Genomic DNA, 14,472 nt, shown 5'->3' with positions numbered 1-14,472 from the left:
CTGAGTGGATAATCACGTAAACCAACAACCACAGGCCTCTCAGATGCACCCAGACCTCACTAATGATATCTTATTGACTGTCACCATGTGTCAGAGGGACTTTTATGTGATCCTGTATTACTTTGGGCAGATGATATTATACCATAAATTACATATAACTCTTCTAAGCAATCTTCCCTAAACTTTGTATCACATCTGCATAGCAATCACAGGGCCAAAACTGAATTTCTGAGTGTTCTTTTATCCAGAAAGCCATCACAGCCTTTAACATGACTCTAAAACTGGAGAGAGCTTCTTACCATGGTATATTCCAACCTGAAGGTTTACAGAGAGGATATGCTGTATTCTTTGCATTCATCAGTGACACTTGAGCATTGTACAAAAATCACAGTCATCATCTGAGCTTTCTTCTTCTCGTCTGAACAAGATAGTATGGCAGTCTCACTGAATACCCACAAAGGTTTCAAGGCCAGCTGTAATGTGTCTGGTGGGTAGTCAGGCGGATTATACTGCAGCTTACCAAGAAGTTCAAATATTATGAATTGGCACTTAGAAAAAAAAAGTGGTCACTCAAAAAATCTTTTAAAAGATACCTTGAAATGTATCTAGATTGACTATAATCTACCAAGGCCTGTAGAGTCTTCCAGACATTTATTAAACTACATGCCACAGCACAGTCATCCGTAACTACAGGCGAAGCATTGTGGGGACAGCAAGAGCACCCTGTTTGCCTTTTGATATCCTTCACAGTTAGCAAATGCTATTTCAAAAATCACTCATTGTACAAGGTGCTCTGAAGCAATTTGCTTCCATCTGATATTATTTAATTCAGATGGTTATAATATAAGGTGGTTTTAACTGTAGTTATTCTGAGACACTAATGGAACTCAAGCTCAAATCACCTTGAAAAAGCACTTGGAATGTACTACACTTAAAAATAAATGTGTTCTTGAGAATTTCATGTATTTTCCGAAACTATAGCCTAATTCAGATCTCCCAATAGTTTATATTTGTGTGAGTAACTCCAGTGAATTAGTGGCAATATGCCAACATAACCCTGGCAAGTGAGACCAGAAGTAGACCATGACTTTCCAGATACATTTCTTCTAAGTAAGTCATTTATTTTTTTTCATTTGCCAAGACAAAAAAGACCTGGCAACAAACGCAGAACTATTTGTAGATCTGACAAAAGAAGCTTTTCCAAATACATCATTTTACAAGTAGAGTTCTATTTAAATTTATGTAAAGATCTTCTATGGCAAATTAATTAAAAAAAAAAACATGGTTATCATGAGGCAACTGTCATTTCATATGGTTTGGTCTTAGATGAGAAAAGCATTATATATATAATATGAAATGACAAAGAACAGCCATTTTTTCTGGCTACTAAGTCAGTAGCCAAAAGATGTTCAGTGTTTGACATCACAGGAAAAGAAAAAGGATCTGGACTAAAATAAAAAAAATAAATAAATAAATAGCAGATTCTTGTTATGCATTAGTAGGCCTTCTTCTTCTTCTACAGAAAATTAAAAACGAATATTTCTATATACATTTCTTTAAACTATGCACAGAGTCACACTATGGTGCCTAAATTATTTCTTAATTTTCAAAGTCAATTTTATTAGTAAATTGATGTTGTTAATAAAGCAGCCAACTCAAAAGGCCTTCTTGGCTAGAACTTCCAACGTCCCAAATAATGCATGGCTAAATTCAAGTGGGAGAGACATTTAAATTTTTGTTTTTCCTAAATAATAAAATCATACCTGTAATAGTAAACATATCATTAGAACAGTTTCCTCTTTTTAAAAAAAGCTTGTGGGGAAGCAATGAGATGATACTGATTAGCTGAAGAGAGTATTCTACATGCTATTAGCCAAATACAGCAGAAGGAGAAATGGTGTTAAAAGGCAGAAACTCAGAGCTGTCCAGACAGTAAGATTGTTGGCTGTACATTAGAGAATATTATCTATTACATTTATGCAAAAATGCCTAGAAAAACAAAATCCTTTGATCTTAGTATGTTTCATGCAGAAGAAGTCCACTCTGAAAAGTGAGGCAAGAGTTCACAGCAAACTCTTCCTCCTTCAGAGATACTGAATCCAGCTCTGCCCGGAGACAGATGGTATTCATCCAGAAGTTCTAAAGGAAATAGTAAAACTATTAAACATGATGTGTAACCTCTCACTTAAAACTTTGCTGCCAGAGAAAAGGCATTTTGCAAAAGTAATGTCAATGTTTAGAAAGGGCTCCAGAGAAAATCCATGGAATTACAGGCCAGTCTGCAAGCCTGGCATCCACAGAAAGAAAACTGGTGAGTACTGTAAGAGCAGATAAAAATCTCTGGACACATTCTCTACACAGCTTGTGGAGAGGAAGGTCACACCTTGCAGCGTTAGAGAGCTGAGCCTGTGAACAACATGATCCAGTTTGTGTAAATTGTAACTACATAGTCATTGGGATGTGCATAAGGCAGCCTTCCCTCACTCGGTGCAGACTTGTTACTGGTTGAAATCAGTGGCTTCTGAGGTGAACCATGGCTCAGTTCTTACCCTTCAGCTGTTCGGGTCTCTCCCTCGGCTTTGCCGTCCGCCCCTGTGCCTCTGGCTCATGTGCTTTCCCCATAGTATGGCCACACCAGCAGGTTCCACCAAGCAGGCTGTGTCCAAGTCGCACTGGTCTCTTTAGTGTTCTTGTGACAACATGAGCTCTCTTGCCACGGCCGTCCTACACTGCTGGTGTTGCAGGTTTTACCCCTCGTGCACGCACTCGGGGAGCATGCCTCATCACTGCAACAAGCCATCCTGTGGCATGGGGCTGGGTGAGGTGACACTAAGGGGATGGACCCCCACCATGCTGGGAAAGATGGTCCTTCAAAGCTTCCCACGTATGGTTGAGACACAAACTGGCTATACAGTGCCTGTTGTACTGAGCTCACCCCTGGCCATCCTTGCACCCTTGTGAAAGCATACGGATTAGCACCCAGCATGAAACCAGATTATGCACCTGTGATGACCACCTCAGTCCAGAACTATCTGAGATGAAAGGCAGTATGCTAAGTCTTCTATGAGAGTCCACCACTGTCTGCTGATTTAGCTCTTTCCATATAGAGTGGTCATGGCCGGTGTTTTTATGCACAGGCTAGCACTGTCACTGCCACCTCCAGTGGGCTCGCATTGGCAGGCAAGTGGTGAAGCTGTCTGCTTGCATGTAGCTCAAGGCAGCAGGACTAACAAAGTGTTATCTGGACTTACATATCTAGAAAAATTGAGCTGCAAAGTGAACATGGCTCTGGGATCTCTTTGCAAAAGTGGAATGCAACAATCTGACTTCCTCTTTTCTCCTCAGGAAAAGAAAGGTCGAAAAGGTACTCTTTCCTTAGGCTGCAGTCAGAGGCCAATCGCTTGGAAGCCAAGTTCCTGGCAAGCGTGAGTGTCACATGGATCTCCAGATACAGTTCCCATGAGCCATGAGCAATGGTAGTGATTCAGTGGTGACTGCACTGCTAAAGATCTGAACAGTTTGGTAGAATACATATGCCGAGTAGCATGGTTTCTCAGTGGCAGTCCTAGCTTGTATGCATGCTTCACGATTCTTGTTTTGTTTTTTTAGCTTAAAGCATTTTTCCCTTGCACTGTGGGCAGAACACACAGCACTGAGCTGTTATATTACTTCTTGGTTTGTGTCTTTATTGCTTCTCCAGGAGGACTTTCCAAAGATCTGAGATGGTTTGACATGTGCATCAACCAATATCCACAAATAGTTGTGGAGGACTGTTCTGGGTTGAGGGAGCCAAAGCTGGCATAGATTTGCATGCCAGAAAGAACTAACTGAATCATGGAAGCAGGAGTTCAGGACCAATTCAACATCCTGATCAATCAGTAGACCATTGGTCTGGAGTGAAAGACGGAACAACATGATTAAAAGATGAGAAACAAAAAGTAAGAAAAAAGCTTCCCGACAGAAAGCTTTGCTGCAGCTGTTTTTCATTTTCATAAATGCTCTAGAAAATATGGAAAAGGGTGAAGTGTAAAAGTTCTCTGCTGATGCTAAGTCATTCGGGAGAGAAGAAAAGAAGGCTGACTCTAAAGAGTTGCAGAAAGCTTTCTGATAAAATGGGAGAATAAAAATCAGTGTAAATTAGAAAACAATTAAAATTTGTCAGGTACAGTGTAGGGCTCTAAACTAGCTAGTACTATGCAGAAAATAGACTACTGAACTCACAATAGATTCCTCTATAAAAATATCAATTCGATTCTCAGTAGTTATAAAAAAGCAAATAAGATTACAGGAATTATTAGGAAAAGAACAGAGGAAAAAAACAAAACAAAAACTCAGTACACTGTTATTTAAATCTCTGGTCACCTGTTATACAAGACTTAGGAAGAACTAGAAAACTTCTATCCCTGGGCTACAACGTTAATGAAAGATGTGAAACAGCTTGTTTACAAGGAGTGAGTGACTAATCCGATACCGTTCAGATATGAGAACTATGAGCTGTATGGAGAAGTTGGATACAGAATGGTGATTCACTGTCTGCTGTAATACAGTGAGAGGGAACAGCCTCAGAGGAGTTCCTTTAACAGCGTTTCATTTCTGGAAGGGTCTCAGTGATCCCCCCCATCTGGGCTTCCCTCCTGGTCAGTCACGGGTCTCCCCAAGGGCGAGAGCCAGGGCACCTCGGTAACATCCCCCATGCTTCCATTCACCCTGTTTCTTCCCTTCTTTTTAACCAGGTCTCGGGGGACTTGTTGCAGGACACTACCCAATCCGGTTTAGTAAATCTGGAAGCCTAGTGGACAAGAATAAGTGCACGCGCTCAGACTATCGCTGACAACTATAAAGAAAAGTTTAACCTTCCTCTTTAGTATAATATTGCTTCCTCCCAGTACAGGAATAACCAAGCTATAACTCATCAAGATACCAGCAGTTAACCTCTCACCCCAAAAGTACAGTGGTGTACCCTGTATAAAAACTGCAGATTAAAAATGAATGAAGAAACAATCCAATCTCAAATAGCAACACATATATAGAAGAAAGTAATACAAGAAATACTGCTAATATTAGCCATTCAATACAACTGAAATTGAAAATGTATCCAATTATTTTTCTAATGTAGATCTAATAGAAAGTGCTAGGAATCAGGAAGGATCTCTAGGACTTTAAGAATGAGCTCAGAACAACAATTTGACATCTTGCTTACAGAAGGACTCTAATTCCATCACAGGCTATTTAATCCAGTAAAGGAATTGGTAGACACAATTATCCAGCCTGTGTTTTGCAGCAGGTCAATAATTGTAATAATTTAAATTATTATAATAGTTTCTTTTGATACACAAAGATCTCAGACAAAAACAAATTTAAGTTCAAAGTCATTCAAATTGGGTGCAATTTTATAATAGAAGGAAATGCCCTAGAAATATAAAGAGTTCGTTGAAGTCACTCTCAAATAAGGAAATCAAGAAAGCAGAAACAGTATTTTCTATAGAAGGGGTTTCTCAAAGGAAAGAAAAGCTGTTAACCAGAAGATTGGGCAGCTTAGACTAAACTTTCTGCATCTTGCTGTTACCTATCAAGAACAACATCATCATCAAACGTAAGCTCAGCAGTCCTTTCTAAAAAGCAGCCGTTGCTTTTCCTGTAGACTGCCACCACTAAATCAGCACATCTCCTGGCTGCCGCTTCAGGTATTTGGGATATTATAATCAACTGCAGTGATTTGCCTTACTGACTTAATTTGAAATTCACAAAGGAAATGTTCAGGAAATACTAGATAATTCAAAACTAATTCAAAACTGACCCTAAAAAAATAAAATCTGCATTTCAGTAAATAAGGAATGTTTGGCATTTAGCAGAGTGCTTGATTAGTAACATCCATCAATTAATTAATGTATGCATTAATCATATACCTCAAAAATGTAAAGGTGAACTAGACAACTGAGAGAAAATCAGTTGTTTTCAGAGACTTCAGTAGCTAATATTCAAGCTTAGTGCTCAGTTATTGTGAAAATGGAAACATACCTAAACTTTCATTTCTTAAATATATTTTTCACACATTTTGATAGTCATAAAAGGAAAAAAAAAAAGAAAAAGAAAAAGTGTCATTCTGGATTGATTTCCTACCAGTATGATATACCTTTGGACTGGAATTGAATCCTGCTGGATTGAATGTTTCTTTCTGGTGAGACAGTTGCAATGTGAGGTACATCATATACGCTGCCAACTTGAGTCTGTGTTATCTCAGATTTTAAAAGCTGCAAGAATTTATGCAAGAAATAGAAACCTTACAATAAATTTGTTAAAGAAATGAGAATTTAGAAATTAGAACTTTAGCTGCAGCTTTTCAGCCTACTCTCCCACCTACCCGTTCTAGTTAATGGCACTGCACATTAAGGCTGGAGAGCTGGAAGAGAAATCCAGGCCTTCCAGTCTTTGTGTTTCAACTTTAAGAGGTATGAATAAAACTATTATTACTCTTCCTATTTAATTAGAAGAGATTTTATATGTGAAATCTGTTTTCAATTGAGTTATAACAGAGATTAGTTTATAATAAAATGTTTTGCCATGAGCTGTGTGTACTTCATCTCTACCTTTCTCTGAAAAAAAATCCAATAAACAAAACTGCAGGTTAAAATCCCATAACACTGTTGAAACACCAGATAAGATGATGTTTGTGTCTTCAGAAAACAGAACTAATAAAAAAGAATTTCTTCTTAAACAACCAAGATCATCATATTTTACACTAACATATAACTGATGTACAGCGGTTTATCATTTCATTAGGTTTACACACAAGTTGTATACAACTCCTTGCGCCGAGAAAATTCATAGGCTTCTGTTTGTATTAACAATCCTAATACTATACTTTTGTAAGGTTTGATCCAAAGCGCATTGGAATTAGTGAGTCTTTCTGTTGATCTGCTAGGTTTGGGGTCAGGCACTTACAGAGCTTTCCGATGGAGTTAGTGAAGCGCTTCACCAAATGAGGTAAATAGCCCTTGTTTTTCTGAGCCAGTCCGCAGCCAGTCTTTGGTTCACTTCGAAAAACGTAGAGAAAATAATTGGCTTTGTGCAAGGCATGCAAAATCTTCACGGTGTTTTTTTTCGTCTGAGCCCTTTTATTCAGCTCCTCTTACCATTTTACGTTTTGCTGTCTGAGAGACTGATTTATCGCTCTCATCACTTGCTGATCGTGATTTATTGGCTGTGGCGTAACGGACTTCCTCTGAGGAACATTGCAGGTACGGGAGTAGAAGCAATCTTGCAAGGGGTTAATGTTATAATCTTGTTCTAGTCTGTTTATAATCCCAGCAGCAGGCCAGTATCAGAGGAGGGTGGATCTCAGAAGGTACGGGAGGAGATGTGTGTGAGTGTGTGTGTGCAAATGTGTGCGTGTGGAGGTGAAGTCACGCTTTGCTTTTCTGAACCTCAAGTGCCTTGTGTGCCACCGGAATAAATCTCGCTCTGAACACAATCCTGTGTGCTGGATATTCCTAATGGATGGTTAAAAGAGCTTACTTGTACTACCAGCTCGCTCACAGATTACTACGGAAGATGCCACCGAGAAATGTTTGTGTTTACTGAGGGAATGGGCAGATAGTCACGAACCAGCCCTTTTCTTCACAAACGCTCGCCCGCGGATTGCGAAGGATGGAAATTGTTGATGACAGCTTGCTGGGGAACGCTACCAATCTTTCTGCTTTCCTCTGTGATATCATCTTGGAAAATGACACTTTTTTCTGTGCAGATGATCCACCTTATCCTTCTAAAGGTATGTGTAGAAAACGGATTTTTCAGGCAGCATTAGCTCTCACTGAAAGCAGAGGTGCTATAGAGAAAACCAGCTTCACGAGGCTTTTTCTGTGAGGGAGTGCAAAATCAACTATTTGCTGGTAAGTTAAAATGAGAAACAGGCAGGCAAGGTTTTAGTATATGCTAACTTCCCCAGTTAAAAATCCAGCTAGAACAAATTTCAGTTAGAATGGAAAAGTAGCAAAAGCAGTATTAGGCACAACATGCAAACAGCTCTGCTAAGGGCTGCAAGAAACATTTTTTACTCTTCAAAAAATTCAATAGCAGCGGAGCTATCTAATCTGATACCGTGTACAAAACTGATTAAATATGAAATTACAACACTCTGAAGCTGAAAAAAAATCATCTGTGTATTAAAATGCTTTTGATTGCCATCTCGTTTCTCACTTTTATATAAAGGAGGAATTTCCATTGTAAGCGAGTGGTGCACGCTAAGTAGTTTGAGCAGAATTTTCTTTTAAGAAGTTGTACGTGGTTCTCCAAGTGTCTGCCGGGCTGCACGTATTGTATTTTAATACTACGCAATTCAGGTAGACCAGAATAAGTTTCAGAATTTCAGAACTTCCACTGTTTTCCATTGGTGTAAAGACATAAGCCCTAGCAGAAGCTTTACCTTTTGATGAAACAGGTAACAAAAGTGGGCTTCCTAACTGATTTTTCATTGTGACAATTTTCAGATTTGCATCAGACCATTCGGATTCTGCTGTACGCTTTGATATTTCTGCTCAGTGTTTTGGGAAACATTCTTGTCATTACGGTGCTGATAAGAAACAAGCGGATGAGAACAGTCACGAATACGTTTCTGCTCTCACTAGCTGTCAGCGACCTAATGCTCTGCCTTTTCTGCATGCCGTTCACCCTCATTCCCAACTTGCTGAAAGACTTTATTTTTGGAAGTGCTGTTTGTAAAACTGCCACTTACTTCATGGGTAAGTCTTGGAAGTTTGTACTTATTTTGAAGATTATCTAAAGAGATATGTGAGAAGCCCATTAAAGACCAGTAAAAAGCTGACTGTTTCCATCTGCCACTGAACAATTACCAGTATCACTAAGAAACAGCTGTTTGGTGTGAATCTTCACGGTGCTGGTCTCCTTCATCTGATCCAGCAAAACACAGAGGCATCCGCTTAATTTGAAATACGTACAAAAGTGTTTTCTGGACCAGGTTAAGTGACAAGTGTTTTGCAGGCTCAGGCTTTAATGAGGAACACGGCACCTAGTCTTGCTTGCCCAGCGCTGACAGAATTATTAACAGTTTTCAGGTTGCCCAGCAAAAATAGCAGCGTTGTGCAGTCCTCACTAAAGGCAGCTTTTGCCCACAGCTTTCTGGTACAAGAACACAGAGAAAAACAGAGAAAAAAAACAGCCCAAAGTAGATGGTATTTGTAGAGCTGGCAGTTAGAGCAAGCACTGCTTAAAAATCAGGTGTGATGAGAAGACACCAGGAGACCATAAAACCCAGAACCCTCAGGGGGAGGTTTTACAGACTGGCTTTAAGAACCACTACTTATATATGCCTTACTCTACCCCCTTCGGCTGTCGAGGTAGAGCCAGGAATTTCAAACTGCCTGGGCTATGAGTGTCTGGGTAAGTGATTTTGTCTCACTTTCAATACTTCTTTGTGCTTATTTCTTAGAAAAAGAAAAAGAGAACACTGTGTAAAGTTTTTGCTGACTTAGAATCACCCTGGGTTAATTACAGAAACCTAAGTTCCCTTTTCAACCTGTGCCCTTGGGAACTTCGATGTAACATGAAAGTACACATGTAAAGTGTGGGAATGGGAAATCAACATCTTTCTGTAGATAAAACCAATAAAACTAAAGGCCACCGTTTAAACAAATGATAATGAATTGCTGCCATGAATGCCATAAAAGATTACTAAAGCCCTGTCATCTTTCTCTTATTTCACATTGTGTAAATTGCTTTATAAAACGTCCAATGAACTATTTTCAAATATTAAGTTTTTAACTGTGATTCTGATTTTAAGAGTCGGAATGTGAATGTTTCCCATGAGCGTTTCAGGTTAACAGAGTTTTCTGTGGATAAAAAGACACTGACATCTGTTATGTCACCTGTGATCTTCATCTTTCATTTTAAGATGCAGGTAGACTTTAAATTACAGATGATTTTTGTAAAGCAAACTGTAAAGTTAAAATAACGGCATTTTATATTTTGACGCAAATTAGACCATGCACAAAGATGATGAAATGAAATTGAAAAAAAAGAAGGCTCACTCAGTGAAAGAGGATTTGTGACCTCTTGCTGATGTCACTGTTCAGTGACTTAATCAGTATGAAATTTTAAATAATTTAGCTCATAAACACTTTGCTATACTTTCATTTTTTCTAAATGTGCACAGAAAGTTAGCAAGAGTAGTTGAATATAACAGGAACCATTCAAAACAGAATAACCTATTTATTTTATGTATATAGGTGTCTCCGTAAGCGTATCTACATTCAACCTGGTTGCCATATCTTTGGAGAGATACAGTGCCATTTGCAAACCTTTACAGTCCAGGGTCTGGCAGACAAAATCTCATGCCTTGAAAGTGATTGCTGCTACCTGGTGTGTTTCTTTCGCCATCATGTCACCATACCCAATCTACAGCAAACTGGTACCTTTTACCAAGTACAACAACAGCACGGCAAATATGTGTCGGCTCCTTTGGCCAAGTGATGTCATTCAGCAATCTTGGTAAGATGTGACTGTTAGCAAATGCATGCTTATCTAGTGGAAAATAGGATTTCATGGTAGCATTAAGACTACTGAAAATCAAGCATTAACTTTTAGCAAACATTCACATTTCTATCATCAAGCTTATTTAGAAAGTGAAAAAATCTGGTTTTTAAGATGCCTACATTTTGACACTTGTATGACTTTTGCTTCATATAGGCATGGTAAGATGAAGGATGATACTTTTATCAGGAATGATACCTAGCCTGGCAATGGTTCTCAAACTGTGGCCTGCTAAGCCCTTACCATCACTGTAAAGAAAGCATCTATCACTTTTCAAGTAGGAATATTTCCTGCTTTCACTCATTCTTATGTAAACTTCATATTTTTAGAAAAATCCTTGATTAATCTTAGAAAGACACAGATGCACGCAAGCACGCTTCTGTGTGCTGCCTGGCCTGTTAAAGGTTTGCCTAAAGGTCCTCTGAAGCAGAGAAGAAGTAGAGTATGGAAACATGTAGAGATTGCAAATGCCCCTGAGAACAGAATGAGTTTGGTGACTTAGGATGGTTAGACGACAGGAGCAGTGAGTAACGAGGGGGGAGGCAGTGCTCAAAGCCTGCATCTACACAGCCAAGCAGAGTAACTAAACAGGAGCATTCTCAAGCAGCAGCACTGTTTAGGTGTTGTGGCCTTGCATAGTGGCCAAACACTTTAACGGATGCGGAGGAAATGTGAGAGGTATTTTTGCCCAGTGAAGATTAACTGGAACTGTGAACAGGGTTAAGATATGTGCCCCTTCAGTATGGGCACATCTACAGGCACAGAAAATCCGTATTAATGATTTCAGGAGTCTCAGGTATTCGCCAGCATGAGCACAGGGGAGGAGGAAGGCTGCAGGGTGAATTTCTCTCCTCTGCTGTATTGGTGTAGACCCTGAGGTGCTTCAGCGAGTCTGCACCAAAGTCCCAGTGAGCAGAAGAGATGCAGGCTCTTGTCTATATGCCAACAGAATGATTTCCCCAACTTCGAATCCCCTTAGGGAAGCTGCTTACGATTACTCACATGGGAGAGCAGCGGGTGTCAAGGTGCAGCCGAGTGACAGGGGCTCCCTCTAAAGAGGGGGTTTTCTGCCCCAGGAACCTCCCCAGGGGCCTGTGTGGCTCCAGGGACGACGTCCGGATACCGGCTGCTCCATCCCTCTCTCTGTGCCACAACCTCATCACCACAAAGCAATAACCACGAGCACCAGCAGCTCATCTGAGGATGAATAGCTGCTTATTTGGTTTCTGTTGGGCAATTTTACATCATTCAAGCTGTCAACAGGGGAACAGGAGAGAAGCTTCTGTTCTGTCAAAAACTTCTTATATCTTACCATGAAAAAATTTCAGCAAAACCTTTAAATACCCCTTCCCCAAATGCTAATATACAGAAAAAGGAGCTTTTCTCTCGGACTCTCTCTTGCGATTCTTTAGGTACACTTTCCTGCTGCTCATCCTCTTCCTTATACCTGGGATTATAATGATGGTTGCATATGGCCTGATTTCTCTGGAACTCTACAGAGGAATAAAATTTGATGACAGCCAGAGAAAATCTGCACGAGGTAACAGTACATTTGCATTATTTTTTTAAATTAGAGTTGAAGATATGAACAGTAGTCCTGAGGCTACCATGAGCTATAAACAGGAGAACTTTCTATCTGCAGAAATGGTTATGAACAGTTATAAAAACCTATCATCAGATGCATTTTCTTGGTCAAAGTGATTCTATTATTCCGTCTAATGAATAATTCTTTACCTATAGGTTGTTTGACAAGAGCTCAGATCTCTGATTTGCTTGTTATAGAAATATCCAGACTTTTTTCCTAGCAAATGGATTAGGTTCATTTTTTTGCTAATAAATAACAGGATAAAATTGTCAATTTAAGATAGAAACATATGGTTTTGAAAACTGTCTTCAGTGAATACTTGAGTGAACAGAGCTCATACTTCTTTTGCCTCAAATTGTATAGTTAAGACCTGAGAATGTTGGGAGATAGTGGGCCCAAAGCAGCTGATATATGATAGTGACAGAGTAAGGACGGTCCTTTCTTTGCAGTAGCTGTTTAGCCAGGAATGAAGCAATTTGTCTCAGACCTTCATTAGACTCCATTCTGTTGTTTGTACTTTGAACCACTGTTCAGAAATACTTTGCCAACTATTTAAGTATTAATTTACACATACAGAAAGAAAAACAAGTACCAGCAGCACCAAATATGAGGATGGCGATGGATGCTACTTGCACAAAGCCAAACGAAAAAGAAAAACGCCATTGCAGCAGCTCTCTGCTACTAGCAGTAGCAAAATAGACCGGGCAAGAAGCAGCAGCTCTTCTGCCAACTTAACGGCCAAGAAACTTGTCATCCGCATGCTGGTGGTGATAGTGATTCTGTTTTTCCTCTGCTGGACACCCATCTTCAGCGTGAACGCCTGGCGCGCGTTCGACACCACCTCAGCAGACCAGCGTCTCTCAGGAGCTCCCATCTCCTTTATTCACCTGTTGTCCTACACCTCCGCGTGTGTGAACCCCATCATATACTGCTTTATGAACAAGCGTTTCCGTGTGGGTTTTCTAGCCACTTTCACCTGCTGTGCTAAGCAAAAGCCTCCTGCGATGAGAGGGGAGGCTGGTGAGGAAGAGGAGGGGAAGACGACGGGGGCCTCTCTCTCCAAATGCTCTTACACACACGTGAACGTATCTGCACGCCCCTGAGCGGCCTCCGGAAAGAAGAGGCTACAAGTGGCCTAAAAAATTCAAATATTTATCATCTGATCTTGGGAAGTGACTGTGGCCTGTGCTGAACACAATTTCGTTCTGAAGAAATAAAATGCTTCATCTGACAGTAAATGCAGAGAGAATTCCATGGGAAATGGATGCTAAAATCTGAGCTTTATATCACCTTCCCTTCAAAAGGACAAAGGAGGAAAAGGGCTCTTCAAAGACAAGGGACTTCATAGAAAGCCCTGGAAGATGGTATATTTGTTATAAACTGTCCTGGAAAGAAAAAAAAGGCATCCTTTCCTTCAACAGTTAGCTCAGTTTTTAGCTACAGTTCTGAGTATCTTATTAAATTCCCCATTATGTTAATAGAGTCTCTTCAAATATGAATACAAAACCTGTGTTTTACTGTCTGCACTTCAACATCTATGTGTTATAATTAAAATCTTTTGGTTACTGTCACAGTATTTTTTCATATTATTTTTCCTGAGCTGATACATGCTGAGAACATTCTGCTGTTGTAGTTAGTTAAGAGAAGAATTCTGAGGTGGAGACAAAGGCCTTCTCCTTGGGAAGATAATGCTTTCATGTAAAATAATTTCCTTTTTTTTTTTTTTTAATAAAATGATCAAAAACATTGCTGACTTTAAGCATAGATGGAATGCACTCCATCCAGATGGGAACCTATGACAAACTGATATAAATTTGTGTATTTATGGCTTAAATAAAAACCACAGAACTGACACAAAGTGCCCGCACAGGCAAGTGGCAAGTTCTGCAGCAAGCCCAAAGGCTTCGGTGGAAACGCCACGTGGGGAAGCAGAGGTATAAATGCTCGGGATACGTGCAAAGAGGTGCTTCCACAAAAAACACAGGACTGGGCACCTAGAGCCGTGCCCATGGTACTAATACATCTCTCAGACATATTCACAGTCACTCCTGCTGTGATATTGCACCCATGAAAATAGAAACAGTTAGACGTAGAAAAGCAGAAACAGCACACAAAAAAACCCCAAATATTGAAAGATCGGGCACTTTGTCAGGTAGCATATGGCTTTACAAAACCTTGGAACAACTATTTTCTCCAAATATACATAACTGTAAGCAGAACACATGGGAAAAATAATGAATGATGTGATTATCGGTGTTGTATTGAGCTAGGAATTCAGCGTCTCTGCCGAGCAGTGCTTGGGTTCAGATAATGCACGTTTCTCCGCGGAGCTAGACAGTAGG

The 14,472-nt window shown here is 39.9% G+C and overlaps 1 protein-coding gene across 1 annotated transcript; it reads left to right on the top strand.

The window, feature by feature from the left end:
- The first annotated feature begins 7,647 nt into the window (after positions 1-7,647).
- Positions 7,648-13,233, top strand: CCKAR (cholecystokinin A receptor). Its single transcript, XM_062574667.1, has 5 exons — positions 7,648-7,768; positions 8,487-8,738; positions 10,242-10,503; positions 11,958-12,085; positions 12,707-13,233. The coding sequence occupies exons 1-5, from the start codon at positions 7,648-7,650 to the stop codon at positions 13,231-13,233; spliced, it is 1,290 nt and encodes a 429-aa protein (XP_062430651.1).
- Positions 13,234-14,472: the final 1,239 nt, after the last annotated feature.

This window comes from Rhea pennata, chromosome 4, assembly GCF_028389875.1.
Source record: "Rhea pennata isolate bPtePen1 chromosome 4, bPtePen1.pri, whole genome shotgun sequence".
In the NCBI taxonomy this organism is placed as follows: Eukaryota; Metazoa; Chordata; class Aves; order Rheiformes; family Rheidae; genus Rhea; species Rhea pennata.
Note: the sequence above shows the minus strand (reverse complement) of the source record. Positions and strands in the feature narration are given on the sequence as shown.